The sequence below is a fragment of the Oncorhynchus clarkii genome, chromosome 16 (genome assembly GCF_045791955.1).
Source record: "Oncorhynchus clarkii lewisi isolate Uvic-CL-2024 chromosome 16, UVic_Ocla_1.0, whole genome shotgun sequence".
NCBI classification, from domain to species: Eukaryota; Metazoa; Chordata; class Actinopteri; order Salmoniformes; family Salmonidae; genus Oncorhynchus; species Oncorhynchus clarkii.
Window position 1 is genome coordinate 65,231,926 of NC_092162.1, and position 15,513 is coordinate 65,247,438.

Below are 15,513 nucleotides of genomic sequence, written 5' to 3' on the forward strand. Positions count from 1 at the left end.
CGAGCTGACAAAGTAAATCTGTCGTTTTGCTCCTGAGCAAGGCAGTTAACCCACTGTTCCCCAGTAGGCTGTCATTGTAAATAAGAATTTGTTCTTAACTGACTTGCCTAGTTAAATAAAAATGACATTTAAAAAAAGTTTGTTTTTGTCGGAGGTCTTAGTCGCGCAATGTGACATCTAACTAAGATGTTGTTTGGTGAAAAAAAGAATGAGCATGAAAACAATTCATGTCTCGTTGAACGATAACAAACACTTCATTGAAGAATCCCGACTTTTGACCAATCACCAATGAAGGGGCGTAGACTTCGGCTACTGACTTCGGCTTGGCTCGAGAAATAATTACGTGTGCACGAACAGCCGGGAAAAAACCTTACCTTTGAGATGGGAAACATGCGGTCTTTATGCTGCTGCCATACTGTTTACTATTATTAGAATTATTTATCCTACTACCAGTAACTTTCTGCTAATTCCAGCCCACATGCACATACTGTATTTCCCTCAAATAATCCTGTAATCCCTGCACATTTTAAAGTTGGTACTGGCACTGACCCTATATAGATATATATCTCTTGCTCTCTTATTTTTGTTTTATTTCATTAGTTCTACTATTTGTTTTTTTATATTGAATACTGCGCTGTTGGGTAGGGCTTGCAAGTTAAGCATATCATTGTACTTGTGCATGTGACAAGTAAAACTTAATGGATAGAGAGATTATTCCCAAGTACGTGTAGAGAACATAGGACACACTCCTTTTGTCTGTTAACTTCATTTCATGCATTTACTCATTAGGTTCTTCCACATCTTCAGTGACTGTAGCATAGGTATATGATGTATATGGGACTGATTTATAATTAATGTTGTATTAATGCAGTCAACAGCCCCCTCTGCTGTTTAAATATGCATATTTAACCTTTCCCCAGAGTATTTTAGATCATTTGGAAATGTTTTGGAAAATCTGATTTGTGGCGGCACATCAAAGTATGATATCGAAGTAGAACAATGTCCTCCAACTTATTCACCATTCTTTCTAATCAGCAAAGTACATTGAATACTCTTACAAAAAACACGATAACAATCTAGAAATGTGGGGATGATAAAGTCGTCATCCTGTGTGAGAGGGCCTACTTTCTGTTTACATGGACTGGTTGTCTGGTGTGTGCGCTCAGGAGGTGGATGCATTACTCAGCGAGAACGAGATGCTGCAAGGCAAGCTGCACAGCCAAGAGGACGACTTCAGACTGCAAAACAGCACCCTGATGCAGGAGCTGTCCAAGGTACTGGATGTCCCCTGCTCCCGCACATGCCACTGGTTCAGAAGAGGGGAATGTCCTTGTAAATTAAGATGTGATTTAGGCTTATCCTTTGTCTAGCTTGTATAACATAAAGGCCCCACCTTCCTGATCACATTTCATGATTATACTACAGTAATATTTTTCATTTATTGCATTCCCCCGTTTAGTTATGTACTCAGATAGAGGAGCTACAACATGAAATCAAAGAGCTAAAGGATGGCAAGGGACTGCAGGCTGAATCCTCCGGTACCATCTCCATCTCTGTGGATGGAGAGTTACTGCGCCTCCAGGCAGAGAACGCTGCCCTTCAGAAAAAGATGACGGGTATGCTTATGTTGGTTATCGTTGTAGAAAATCAACGTTTTCAAAGGCATTTCTTAGATGAGATGTATCTGGTAATGGCAACACATCATCAGTTTAAAAACAAAAATCTTTACTAACCCTTTACATCGCTGTGTTTTCCCCTCAGCCCTTCAGGAGCGCCATGAGAGTGAGATAAAGAGCCAGAGGGGAGCGGAGGTCAGTGAAACCAAAGCCTCAGAGACAGATGGCCTGGCTGACACCAACGGTGTCCGGTTGCACTCTGACGTCAGTGAGACCAGGGAGGACTCTGCAGCCGGAACCAATGACAGACTGGAACAGGTGACATCATAAACACATTTTTCAAAGGAACTGTCATTTTGAAAATATCCTCAGATGCACTTCCACTGTTGTATCAGGCATACATAAATGTATACACCGGTCGTTGTTGTTCATTATTGAGCTGTTTTCTCTATTCAACATACAAAAGGCTCTGCTTACTCTGTCCATTATGCTGTACCTGTATGTTTTTACATCATATTAAACCGTTACAGTATGGAACACAAACTGGCGTATTTCAACACATGAATCAGCCCCTATTTTGATCAAGCCTTTGTGTTATACATGGTGGTTGGTTTTATGTTTATTTGTTATTTAATTACAAGATTATTTCACAAACAGCCCCAAATTTAGATTACTGTTTTGATTTATGGATGCAGTATGGCATTGTGTTGAGTTATTAATTAATTAATTTCCTTTTGTTTTTTTCCCAGGCAGAGGCAAAGTGTGCCAAACTGGAACAGCGAGTGGCTGAGCTAAGTGGTGAGTTGAGTCTTTCTTATGGAGAATATATCTTCAGAAATAGTCTGGAAAGCCTAGTAGAGCAATAATAAAGTTGAATCTTTCCCCCTTGGTTGTTGTGCTACTTTACAAGAGTGATTGACTTAATTAATTTACATCTTTGTTAACAATGTTGACTCCCAGCACTAGAGGTCGACCGATTATGATTTTTCAAAACTGATACCGATTATTGGAGGACCAAAAAAAGTCTATACCAATTTTTTTTTACATATCTATATTTGTAATAATAAGCTTTACAACAATATTGAATGAACAATGAACACTTTTATTTTAACTTACTATAATACATAAATAAAATCAATTTAGTCTCAAATAAATAATGAAACATGTTCAATTTGGTTTAAAGAATGCAAAAAAGCAGTGTTGGAGAAGAAAGTAAAAGTGCAATATGTGCCATGTAAAAAAAGCAAAAGTTTGTGTTCCTTGCTCAGAACATGAGAACATATGAAAGCTGGTGGTTCCTTTTAACATGAGTCTTCAATATTCCCAGGTAAGAAGTTTTAGGTTGTAGTTATTATAGGACTATTTCTCTCTATACCATTTGCATTTCATATACCTTTGACTATTGGATGTTCTAATAGGTGCTTTAGTATTGCCAGCCTAATCTCGGGAGTTGATAGGCTTGAAGTCATAAAGCAAACAGATTAAAGTGCTTTTTGAATGAATGCTTACGAGCCTGCTGCTGCCTACCATTGCTCAGTCAGACTGCTCTATCAAATCATAGACTTAATTATACTATAATAACACAAAGAAATACGAGCCTTTGGTCATTAATATGGTAACATCCGGAAACTATCATTTTGAAAACAAAACGTTTATTCTTTCAGTGAAATACGGAACCGTTCCGTATTTTATCTAACAGGTGGCATCCCTAAGTCTAAATATTGCTGTTACATTGTACAACGTTGAATGTTATGTCATAATTATGTAAAATTCTGGCAAATTAATTATGGTCTTTGTTAGGAAGAAATGGTCTTCACACAGTTCGCAACGTGCCAGGCGGCCCAAACTGCTGCATATACCCTGACTCTGCTTACACTGAACGCAAAAGAAGTGACACAATTTCAGGCACCGCATTGATTATATGCATGCTCCTTACTGCCTGCACTCTCGTAACAGGTGGTCAGCCTGCCACGCTGTCTCCTCGTGGATTGCAATGTAATCGGTGTCGAAACATACCGATTGTTATGAAAACTTGAAATCAGAACGAATTATTCAGATTAATCGGTCGACCTCTACCCAGCACCAAATGTTGCTTAAATAATTTAACCTCTGGTTTCCTACCAATCGGATAGAACATAGTCCAGTTCACTGCTCCCCAATGCAGGCTGTGTGGGGCATGTGTCCAGCAGACATCTAGCGTTTGTCTACAGCATGTCAGAGACCAGTCAGGAGCGTGCGACCGGGTTCGCACTAGATGGGCAAGTGGTAAAGTCAAAACTGGATAAATTGTAAAAATGTTTGAAAACAAAAATCACTGTTTTTATCTTAATTTAGGGTTTGGCACAATGTTAGCCGTGTGGTTAACCTTTTACAAGAAACTCAGAAGTGACCCCATGGCCCAATTTCAGAACATGATCTTTACTGTCCTTAGATGGGTATTTAAGTTCTGGTCAGATAACCGAAAAAGAACACGGCTTTTTGGCTATTCAACACCCTAAAATTGACACTTTTTATACTTAGCTGAAATTACACAAGAATATTACAAAACCTCCAGGGTGCCCTATTGTAGCGGGCATTGATGCAGTTATTTATTTATTAGACCACTCGCAGAACAGCTCCCCTCCTTTGTAAAGAACACCAGCAGTATGATCTCAGAACAGCTCCCCTCCTTTGTAAAGAAAACCAGCAGTATGATTGCAGAACAGCTCCCCTCCTTTGTAAAGAACACCAGCAGTATGATCTCAGAACAGCTCCCCTCCTTTGTAAAGAACACCAGCAGTATGATCTCAGAACAGCTCCCCTCCTTTGTAAAGAACACCAGCAGTATGATCTCAGAACAGCTCCCCTCCTTTGTAAAGAACACCAGCAGTATGATCGCAGAACAGCTCCCCTCCTTTGTAAAGAACACCAGCAGTAAGACCTCAGAACAGCTCCCCTCCTTTGTAAAGAAAACCAGCAGTATGATCTCAGAACAGCTCCCCTCCTTTGTAAAGAACACCAGCAGTATGATCTCAGAACAGCTCCCCTCCTTTGTAAAGAACACCAGCAGTATGATCGCAGAACAGCTCCCCTCCTTTGTAAAGAACACCAGCAGTAAGACCTCAGAACAGCTCCCCTCCTTTGTAAAGAAAACCAGCAGTATGATCTCAGAACAGCTCCCCTCCTTTGTAAAGAACACCAGCAGTATGATCTCAGAACAGCTCCCCTCCTTTGTAAAGAACACCAGCAGTATGATCTCAGAACAGCTCCCCTCCTTTGTAAAAGACACCACTAATATGATCTCTATCATTGAATCTCTTGATCCTTCCTCTCCCTGATAATACTTTGTTAGTTACTTTTGATGTTTAGTCGTTATACACAAATATTCCACACGAGGGCAGTATTGAAGCTATGGAACATTTTCTCCTGCAACGTGACCCTAATGAACTACCTTCCAGTGCCTGCATTATAACATTGGGCTGAAATAGTACTCACACATAACTATTTAATGTTTCTAAATGATTTCTTTATTCAGACGAAAGGTACTGCTATGGGATCCCCCATGGCTCCTAACTATGCTAATTTGTATATGGTTACATGGAGAAACAGTCTATTTTCAATCCTCTCAAATGTTTTCTTGCCTAACATCATTATTTGGAAACGGTATATTGATGATATTTTTGTTCTATGGAGGAGTGATGCAAAACAGCTCCAGGCGTTCCATGCTTTTCTTAACTCCTGTTCTGAGCATCTGAGATTTACTATGTAATCTGATACACGTCAAATCAGTTTTCTTGATCTTGTGTGAAGATAATGTTTTATACACTAATCTTTACAGGAAACCTACTGATCCTAACAGTTTGTTGAGGGCTGAGAGCTGTCACCTGCTTCCCTTGAAAAACAGTTTGTTGAGGGCTGAGAGCTGTCACCTGCTTCCCTTGAAAAATAGTTTGCCCTACATCCAATTCTGTCAAATCAAAAGAATGTAAAAAACAATCAGATTTCGACAGAAATATGGCCGAGACTCAAAGAAAATTCAAGTAGAGGAGGTACGAAAATGGTCAGATTTAATACGGCCATTGAGAAAATTCAAAACAAAATGAGACATGACCTTTTTCAAGGTCAGTCTCGCAAAAAGAAGCATTCTTGCATTCTAACTGCCTACTATTCAAAGTGCTCTGAACAAATTAAGGGAATCGTTCACAAACATTGGCACATTCTAAGATCGAAGATCCGATGATAGTATTGGTAATGTGTTTTCATATTCTCACGGGGCAGAAACCTCAGAGATCAACTGGTAAGCGCTGATTTACCAAGATATCCCTGCACAGCGTGTATTTGCGCCCCTACTGGATGGAAACTACAAATGTAATGGCTGTGCTCAATACAATGGCACTTTTAAATGTAGATCCTTCAAACATTCCCAAACAGGGAAACAGATCCCAATCAAAGGTGTCATCACGTGCTCCACTAAGGCAGTTATTTATCTTATAACTTGTCCTTGTGGTAAAAATGATGTGGCTAAAACAAAGCGCAAATTAAAAGTACATATCGTAGCACCATTAGGTGCAAAAACTGGACTTAACCAGTTGCGGCCCACTTTTTGGAAGCAAACCACTCGATTTTGTCTCTATGTTATATTGGCATCGAACATGTTATCCTCCCTAGGAGAGGGGGTGACCTCAACAATTTATTGTTAAAACGAGAGGCTGCCTGGATCTGTAATTTAAAGACCCTTGCTCCCTTCGGTCTGAAGCCATTCTTGTGATTAATGTGATTTTGCTGTTCATTGTAAATGTTTGTAGGCTTATGTATTATCTGTGATCAGATGTTATCCATTTATGTTTTTTTGTATTCTATTTTAATATATGAGAATTAACCAATGATATCAGGCCACACCTGGCCATGATTACAGTCACCTGTGTGTCTTTAGACACTATATAAACGAGTCACTCCACAGTGTTTGTCGTTATACCCTGATGAAGACAGCTTGTCTGCCGAGAAACGTTGGACATAAATATTTTTGCATCTGAGCTCCTAGAGTGTGTGGCTCTCCTTTTGTTTTTTATGTGTTCTACTCCGCTAGCCAGCACCTCGCCTAACCAGGTGTTCTACTCCGCTAGCCAGCACCTCGCCTAACCAGGTGTTCTACTCCGCTAGCCAGCACCTCGCCTAAACAGGTGTTCTACTCCGCTAGCCAGCACCTCTCCTAAACAGGTGTTCTACTCCGCTAGCCAGCACCTCGCCTAACCAGGTGTTCTACTCCTCTAGCCAGCACCTCGCCTAAATAGGTGTTCTACTCCGCTAGCCAGCACCTCGCCTAACCAGGTGTTCTACTCCGCTAGCCAGCACCTCTCCTAAACAGGTGTTCTACTCCGCTAGCCAGCACCTCTCCTAAACAGGTGTTCTACTCCGCTAGCCAGCACCTCTCCTAAACAGGTGTTCTACTCCGCAAGCCAGCACCTCTCCTAAACAGGTGTTCTACTCCGCTAGCCAGCACCTCGCCTAAACAGGTGTTCTACTCCGCTAGCCAGCACCTCTCCTAAACAGGTGTTCTACTCCGCTAGCCAGCACCTCTCCTAACCAGGTGTTCTACTCCGCTAGCCAGCACCTCGCCTAAATAGGTGTTCTACTCCGCTAGCCAGCACCTCGCCTAAACAGGTGTTCTACTCCGCTAGCCAGCACCTCGCCTAAATAGGTGTTCTACTCCGCTAGCCAGCACCTCGCCTAAACAGGTGTTCTACTCCGCTAGCCAGCACCTCGCCTAAATAGGTGTTCTACTCCGCTAGCCAGCACCTCGCCTAAATAGGTGTTCTACTCCGCTAGCCAGCACCTCGCCTAAACAGGTGTTCTACTCCGCTAGCCAGCACCTCGCCTTAACAGGTGTTCTACTCCGCTAGCCAGCACCTCTCCTAAACAGGTGTTCTACTCCTCTAGCCAGCACCTCTCCTAACCAGGTGTTCTACTCCGCTAGCCAGCACCTCGCCTAAATAGGTGTTCTACTCCGCTAGCCAGCACCTCGCCTAAACAGGTGTTCTACTCCGCTAGCCAGCACCTCGCCTAAATAGGTGTTCTACTCCGCTAGCCAGCACCTCGCCTAAACAGGTGTTCTACTCCGCTAGCCAGCACCTCGCCTAAATAGGTGTTCTACTCCGCTAGCCAGCACCTCGCCTAAACAGGTGTTCTACTCCGCTAGCCAGCACCTCGCCTAAACAGGTGTTCTACTCCGCTAGCCAGCACCTCTCCTAAACAGGTGTTCTACTCCGCTAGCCAGCACCTCTCCTAACCAGGTGTTCTACTCCGCTAGCCAGCACCTCGCCTAAATAGGTGTTCTACTCCGCTAGCCAGTACCTCGCCTAAACAGGTGTTCTACTCCGCTAGCCAGCACCTCGCCTAAATAGGTGTTCTTCTCCGCTAGCCAGCCTCTCGCCTAAACAGGTGTTCTACTCCGCTAGCCAGCACCTCGCCTAAACAGGTGTTCTACTCCGCTAGCCAGCACCTCGCCTAAACAGGTGTTCTACTCCGCTAGCCAGCACCTCGCCTAAACAGGTGTTCTACTCCGCTAGCAGCACCTCGCCTAAACAGGTGTTCTACTCCGCTAGCCAGCACCTCTCCTAAACAGGTGTTCTACTCCGCTAGCCAGCACCTCGCCTAAACAGGTGTTCTACTCCGCTAGCCAGCACCTCGCCTAAATAGGTGTTCTACTCCGCTAGCCAGCACCTCGCCTAAACAGGTGTTCTACTCCGCTAGCCAGCACCTCGCCTAAATAGGTGTTCTACTCCGCTAGCCAGCACCTCTCCTAAAAAGGTGTTCTACTCCGCTAGCCAGCACCTCGCCTAAATAGGTGTTCTACTCCGCTAGCCAGCACCTCTCCTAAACAGGTGTTCTACTCCGCTAGCCAGCACCTCGCCTAAACAGGTGTTCTACTCCGCTAGCCAGCACCTCTCCTAAACAGGTGTTCTACTCCGCTAGCCAGCACCTCTCCTAACCAGGTGTTCTACTCCGCTAGCCAGCACCTCTCCTAACCAGGTGTTCTACTCCGCTAGCCAGCACCTCGCCTAAATAGGTGTTCTACTCCGCTAGCCAGCACCTCGCCTAAACAGGTGTTCTACTCCGCTAGCCAGCACCTCTCCTAAATAGGTGTTCTACTCCGCTAGCCAGCACCTCGCCTAAACAGGTGTTCTACTCCGCTAGCCAGCACCTCTCCTAAACAGGTGTTCTACTCCGCTAGCCAGCACCTCTCCTAAACGGGTGTTCTACTCCGCTAGCCAGCACCTCGCCTAAAACAGGTGTTCTACTCCGCTAGCCAGCACCTCGCCTAAACAGGTGTTCTACTCCGCTAGCCAGCACCTCTCCTAAACAGGTGTTCTACTCCGCTAGCCAGCACCTCTCCTAAACAGGTGTTCTACTCCGCTAGCCAGCACCTCGCCTAAACAGGTGTTCTACTCCGCTAGCCAGCACCTCTCCTAAACAGGTGTTCTACTCCGCTAGCCAGCACCTCTCCTAACCAGGTGTTCTACTCCGCTAGCCAGCACCTCTCCTAACCAGGTGTTCTACTCCGCTAGCCAGCACCTCTCCTAACCAGGTGTTCTACTCCGCTAGCCAGCACCTCTCCTAAACAGGTGTTCTACTCCGCTAGCCAGCACCTCGCCTAAATAGGTGTTCTACTCCGCTAGCCAGCACCTCTCCTAAACAGGTGTTCTACTCCGCTAGCCAGCACCTCTCCTAAACAGGTGTTCTACTCCGCTAGCCAGCACCTCGCCTAAATAGGTGTTCTACTCCGCTAGCCAGCACCTCGCCTAAATAGGTGTTCTACTCCGCTAGCCAGCACCTCGCCTAAATAGGTGTTCTACTCCGCTAGCCAGCACCTCTCCTAACCAGGTATTCTACTCCGCTAGCCAGCACCACGCCTAAATAGGTGTTCTACTCCGCTAGCCAGCACCTCGCCTAAATAGGTGTTCTACTCCGCTAGCCAGCACCTCGCCTAAATAGGTGTTCAACTTCTACTCGCCTAAATAGGTGTTCTACTCCGCTAGCCAGCACCTCGCCTAAATAGGTGTTCTACTCCGCTAGCCAGCACCTCGCCTAAATAGGTGTTCTACTCCGTGTCGCCTCTACTCCGCTAGCCAGCACAACGCCTAAATAGGTGTTCTACTCCGCTAGCCAGCACCTCGCCTAAATAGGTATTCTACTCCGCTAGCCAGCACCTCGCCTAAATAGGTGTTCTACTCCGCTAGCCAGCACCTCGCCTAAATAGGTGTTCTACTCCGCTAGCCAGCACCTCGCCTAAATAGGTGTTCTACTCCGCTAGCCAGCACCTCGCCTAAATAGGTGTTCTACTCCGCTAGCCAGCACCTCGCCTAAATAGGTGTGTGCTTCTTTCACTTCTAAATTAGGGTTAGGCATAAGGTTAGCACTGTGGTTAGGGTTAATGTTATGTTCCAAATCAGTTAAGAAGAATGCATTGTAGAAATAGACAGGGGTTATGCTTTTGCCACTTTCCCAGAAAGTGATGACCATGTGAGTCGGGGTAATGTGATTTAAGACTGAGCTGGACTACCTGCGTGCCCTGCAGGACCTGCAGTGAGGACCCCCGGGCTAGTTATGAAACAGGATGCTCTTAGGTGGTCAGCACTGTGTCCAAATCCAATAACGCAATGCTTTGGGCCAGAGGTGGAGCTGCATCTGCACACTGAGGTGGAGGAGAAGCGCCTACTGAAGGAGCAGCTACAAGCACTAGAGGTAATTATTAACCCATTTTACAACCCTAGGTTAGGTGCTAACGACCCAAGAACAACCCTAGGTTAGGTGCTAACAACCCATTCCACAACCCTAGGTTAGGTGCTAACATCCCACCCCACAACCCTAGGTTAGGTGCTAACAACCCACCATACAACCCTAGGTTAGGTGCCAACGACCCATGAACAACCCTAGGTTAGGTGCTAACAACCCATATCCACAACTCTAGGTTAGGTGCTAACAACCCATCCCACAACCCTAGGTTAGGTGCCAACGACCCACCCTACAACCCTAGGTTAGGTGCTTAACGACCCACCATACAACCCTAGGTTAGGTGCTAACGACCCACCCTACAACCCTAGGTTAGGTGCTAACGACCCACCCTACAACCCTAGGTTAGGTGCTAACGACCCACCCTACAACCCTAGGTTAGGTGCTAACGACCCACCCTACAACCCTAGGTTAGGTGCTAACGACTCAGGGTGATGCTTTACTAATTGGCCATTTCTCCTAGAAATGATCTCAGATTTTTGTGATAATTGCTCTCTATGCTAAGAAACATTTATACGTTTTGTTATTTTTTAAAATTCAGTTTTTATGTTACCTGCCCTAGTGCCTCAAAGTGAAGCAGTAAGATATGCAGCTCTGAATCTGAAAGTACATAAAAATATGGTCACTACCTGCCTCCTCCATTTACTAGGCTAATTGAGTGTATGTGGGTTTATGTAAATATGATACGCTGTGGACAGACTTTCCCTAAGGCACAATTAAGGACAGACAACAATTTGTTGGCTATTTCTATGTCTCTTCATCTAAGTACTTAGATATTTAATTTCTCTCCTCCAGTCATCCAAACAAGCAGACATCACTCAACTTCAAGCAGAAATAACAAAGGTAACTAACTATAAGATCAGATGTGTTCTTCGTCGTATAGACCAGGCTGTAGTGTATATTAGCATCTAGGCCCCTACATGTAATGGAAAAGTGATTTGATCCATGTGTTGCTTTCTAGCTCTCTGATAAATTGAAGAAACAACAAGACCGGTAAGATTCTATTTACCTTGCATGTGTTATGAAGACATTTCTTCAGTTCTCACAAAGTAAAACTTAAAAAGCATTAAAAGACAATTTCATAATAGGTTGATTGTATTTCCTTGCCAATGTGGATGAATGTATTTGAGTTTCCTTGGCTCAGCTGTGATGAACTACATCAGAGTATGACAGTAATGATAAGCACCTGGGCCTTGTCCTGTTATAGTGCTGTTTCTCTGTCATCATTGGGCAGCCGTCTCAGGCTCAGTATAGCAATGCGACACTAGGCACCGGCTCCGTGGACAGTCAGCAGTCGGGAGTAATGAGACTGAACCTCAACTTGTTTTGCCAGCAGTCACTATCATCTGCTGTATCTGCAAAGACGTCTGCCCAAATCTCCCCTCACGGGCTCTTTTCACACCGGCAGAGCCCTGGCCTCCAGAGCCCTGGCCTCCAGAGCCCTGGCCTCCAGAGCCCTGGCCTCCAGAGCCCTGGCCTCCAGAGCCCTGGCCTCCAGAGCCCTGGCCTCCAGAGCCCTGGCCTCCAGAGCCCTGGCCTCCAGAGCCCTGGCCTCCAGAGCCCTGGCCTCACGCTCGGAGTCTCTTATATCTCCTCTACTGGGAGGTTTCATGGTGGAGCAGTTTTCTCACTGGCTTTTTATGATTTGTTTTATAGCTTTCTGCGTTCGCAAGGTGAAAAAGAAGCCCTTTATAATGACAGCAGGTAAGGGCATGCATAAAGATTCAATTTGTTTTTCACTTTCACCAAGCTTCTGAAGGAGGAAGTTTTTTTTTTTATGTAAAAAAAAAAAAAAAAAGCCAGATGCCATTTGATTAAAATACATTATTTCTGCACCAGGACTAAAATCGATGAGATTCAACAGAGGAAGGAGGAGGAGCTAAAGTCATTGAACATCCGCATTCAGAAGTTACAGGGAGATCTGCTGTCAGCCAACCAGGTCACACATCCCGATATTGCCTGTCCTGTTATGAGATCAATCTCAATATATTGTTTATTATTGGTATTGTACCTGAAGTACTCATATTGTTGTATTATGACAATACATACTCCTTATTAACTTCACAACAGATTTCTAGCTGGGTTGTAGTAGGTATGCACTAGACCCATATCCTAAAATGATTGACAGCCTGACAGAATCTAGTAGGAAGCTGAAGCTGACTCTTGCTGCCTGTTTTTTTTTTTTTATAGAGTGTTGGAGAGATGAAGGAGCAGCTACAGAGCCGGCAGAAGGAGCATGAGTTAGTTCTACACACACTCAGAGATCAGGTAAAACAGTGAGCATGAGTTAGTTCTACACACTCAGAGATCAATGTTAAACAATGAGCATGAGTTAGTTCTACACACACTCAGCGATCAGGTAAAACAATGAGCATGAGTTAGTTCTACACACACACAGAGATCAGGTTAAACAATGAGCATGAGTTTGTTTTACCTGATCTCTGAGTATGTGTAGAACTATGAGCATTAGTTAGTTCTACACACACTCAGAGATCAGGTAAAACAATGAGCATGAGTTAGTCTACACACACTCAGAGATCAGGTAAAACAATGAGCATTAGTTAGTTCTACACCACTCAGATCAGGTTAAACAATGAGCATGAGTTAGTTCTACACCACTCAGATCAGGTTAAACATGGAGCGTTAGTTGAACACCACTCAGAGATCAGGTAAAACCAGGAGCATTGGTTAGTTCTACACGCACTCAGAGATCAGGTAAAATGAGTAGTATCGGTTAGTTCTACACCACTCAGAGATCAGGTAAAACGAGTAGTATCGGTTAGTTCTACACCACTCAGAGATCAGGTTAAACAATGAGCATGAGTTAATTCTACACCACTCAGAGATCAGGTTAAACAATGAGCATTAGTTAGTTCTACACCACTCAGAGATCAGGTAAAACGAGTAGTATCGGTTAGTTCTACACCACTCAGAGATCAGGTTAAACAATGAGCATGAGTTAATTCTACACCACTCAGAGATCAGGTTAAACAATGAGCATGAGTTAATTCTACACCACTCAGAGATCAGGTAAAATGAGTAGTATCGGTTAGTTCTACACCACTCAGAGATCAGGTAAAACGAGTAGTATCGGTTAGTTCTACACCACTCAGAGATCAGGTAAAACGAGTAGTATCGGTTAGTTCTACACCACTCAGAGATCAGGTAAAATGAGTAGTATCGGTTAGTTCTACACCACTCAGAGATCAGGTAAAACTCAAACCTTTTAACCGTAATTTGCTCTTTATAGTTTTTATGCTATAAAAAAAGGATTTGCCCCCCCTTTCTAAGTTTCTCAAGTTTTGCATTTTTGTTATACTGAATGTTATCAGATCTTCAATCAAAACCTAATATTAGATAAAAAGGAACCTGAGTGAACAAATAACACAACAATTACATAATTATTTCATAAACAAAGTTATGCAACATCCAATGCCCCTGTGTGAAAAGCCTACATGAAAATGTCGGGGAAAAAATCTAAATATTTGAAGTTTTGGAATGAGAGTCAAAGTCCAGACCTAATCAGGACTTGAAACTAGAGGTCGGCCGATTTAATCGGAATGGCCGATTTGAATTAGGGCCAATTTCAAGTTTTCATAACAATCGGTAATCTGCATTTTTGGACACCAATCATGGCGGTTACATTGTACTCCACGAGGAGACTGCTTGGCAGGCTGTGACTACCTGTCATACGAGTGCAGCAAGGAGCCAAGGTAAGGTGATCGCTAGCATTAAACATATCTTATAAAAAACAATCAATCTTAACATAATCACTAGTTAACTACACATGGTTGATGATATTACTAGTTTATCTAGCTTGTTGCATATCGATGCGGTGCCTGTTAATTTATCATTGAATCATAGCCTACTTCGCCAAACGGTTATTTAACACACACAGGGGAATTGGGTGTTGCATAACTTTGTTAATTAAATAAAAATATATATTTTTGTTGTTATTTGTAAACTAATATTAGATTTTGGTTGAACATCTGATGACATTCAGTATTGAAAATATGCAAAAATAGTGAATCAGAAAGGGACAAAATAGTTAGTTACTGTACTGTAGGTTGTAAATGGAAGTAGAGTATGAGACCCATACTGTAGGTAGTATAATGGAAGTAGAGTATGATACCCATACTGTAGGTTGTAAATGGAAGTAGAGTATGATACCCATACTGTAGGTAGAATAATGGAAGTAGAGTATGACACCCATACTGTAGGTAGTATAATGGAAGTAGAGTATGATACCCATACTGTAGGTAGTATAATGGAAGTAGAGTATGATACCCATACTGTAGGTAGTAAATGGAAGTAGAGTATGATACCCATACTGTAGGTCGTAAATGGAAGTAGAGTATGATACCCATACTGTAGGTAGAATAATGGAAGTAGAGTATGACACCCATACTGTAGGTAGTATAATGGAAGTAGAGTATGATACCCATACTGTAGGTAGAATAATGGAAGTAGAGTATGATACCCATACTGTAGGTAGTATAATGGAAGTAGAGTATGATACCCATACTGTAGGTAGTATAATGGAAGTAGAGTATGATACCCATACTGTAGGTAGAATAATGGAAGTAGAGTATGATACCCATACTGTAGGTAGAATAATGGAAGTAGAGTATGATACCCATACTGTAGGTAGTATAATGGAAGTAGAGTATGATACCCATACTGTAGGTAGTATAATGGAAGTAGAGTATGATACCCATACTGTAGGTAGTATAATGGAAGTAGAGTATGATACCCATACTGTAGGTAGAATAATGGAAGTAGAGTATGATACCCATACTGTAGGTAGAATAATGGAAGTAGAGTATGATACCCATACTGTAGGTAGAATAATGGAAGTAGAGTATGATAGCCATACTGTAGGTAGTATAATGGAAGTAGAGTATGATAGCCATACTGTAGGTAGTATAATGGAAGTAGAGTATGATAGCCATACTGTAGGTAGTATAATGTAGAGCTTTTTCATTTATATAAACTGAGTTCATCACAGCTCCTGTAATATGGAAATATTTGTTTCAAAACAATTAAGGCATCTGACATGCAAACCTTATTCACATTTTCTCTCAACTTTTAGTTGAATTAAACTCAGCAAAAAAACAAAAAAAACGTC

At 43.1% G+C, this 15,513-nt stretch overlaps 1 protein-coding gene across 2 annotated transcripts in view; it reads left to right on the forward strand.

Moving 5' to 3' along the window:
* Positions 1-15,513, forward strand: part of LOC139368927 (GRIP1 associated protein 1) — an 88,212-nt gene that overhangs the window by 4,507 nt on the left and 68,192 nt on the right. Inside the window, exons 5-14 of one of the 2 annotated variants that reach the window (XM_071108428.1) lie at positions 1,167-1,274; positions 1,460-1,616; positions 1,762-1,934; positions 2,366-2,414; positions 10,267-10,337; positions 11,181-11,228; positions 11,347-11,378; positions 12,042-12,089; positions 12,225-12,324; positions 12,576-12,653. In XM_071108428.1, coding sequence (XP_070964529.1) covers positions 1,167-1,274; positions 1,460-1,616; positions 1,762-1,934; positions 2,366-2,414; positions 10,267-10,337; positions 11,181-11,228; positions 11,347-11,378; positions 12,042-12,089; positions 12,225-12,324; positions 12,576-12,653 — 864 coding nt within the window. Of the gene's footprint in view, positions 1-1,166; positions 1,275-1,459; positions 1,617-1,761; positions 1,935-2,365; positions 2,415-10,170; positions 10,338-11,180; positions 11,229-11,346; positions 11,379-12,041; positions 12,090-12,224; positions 12,325-12,575; positions 12,654-15,513 lie in introns of both variants that reach the window. The other variant, XM_071108427.1, reaches the window with a different exon arrangement.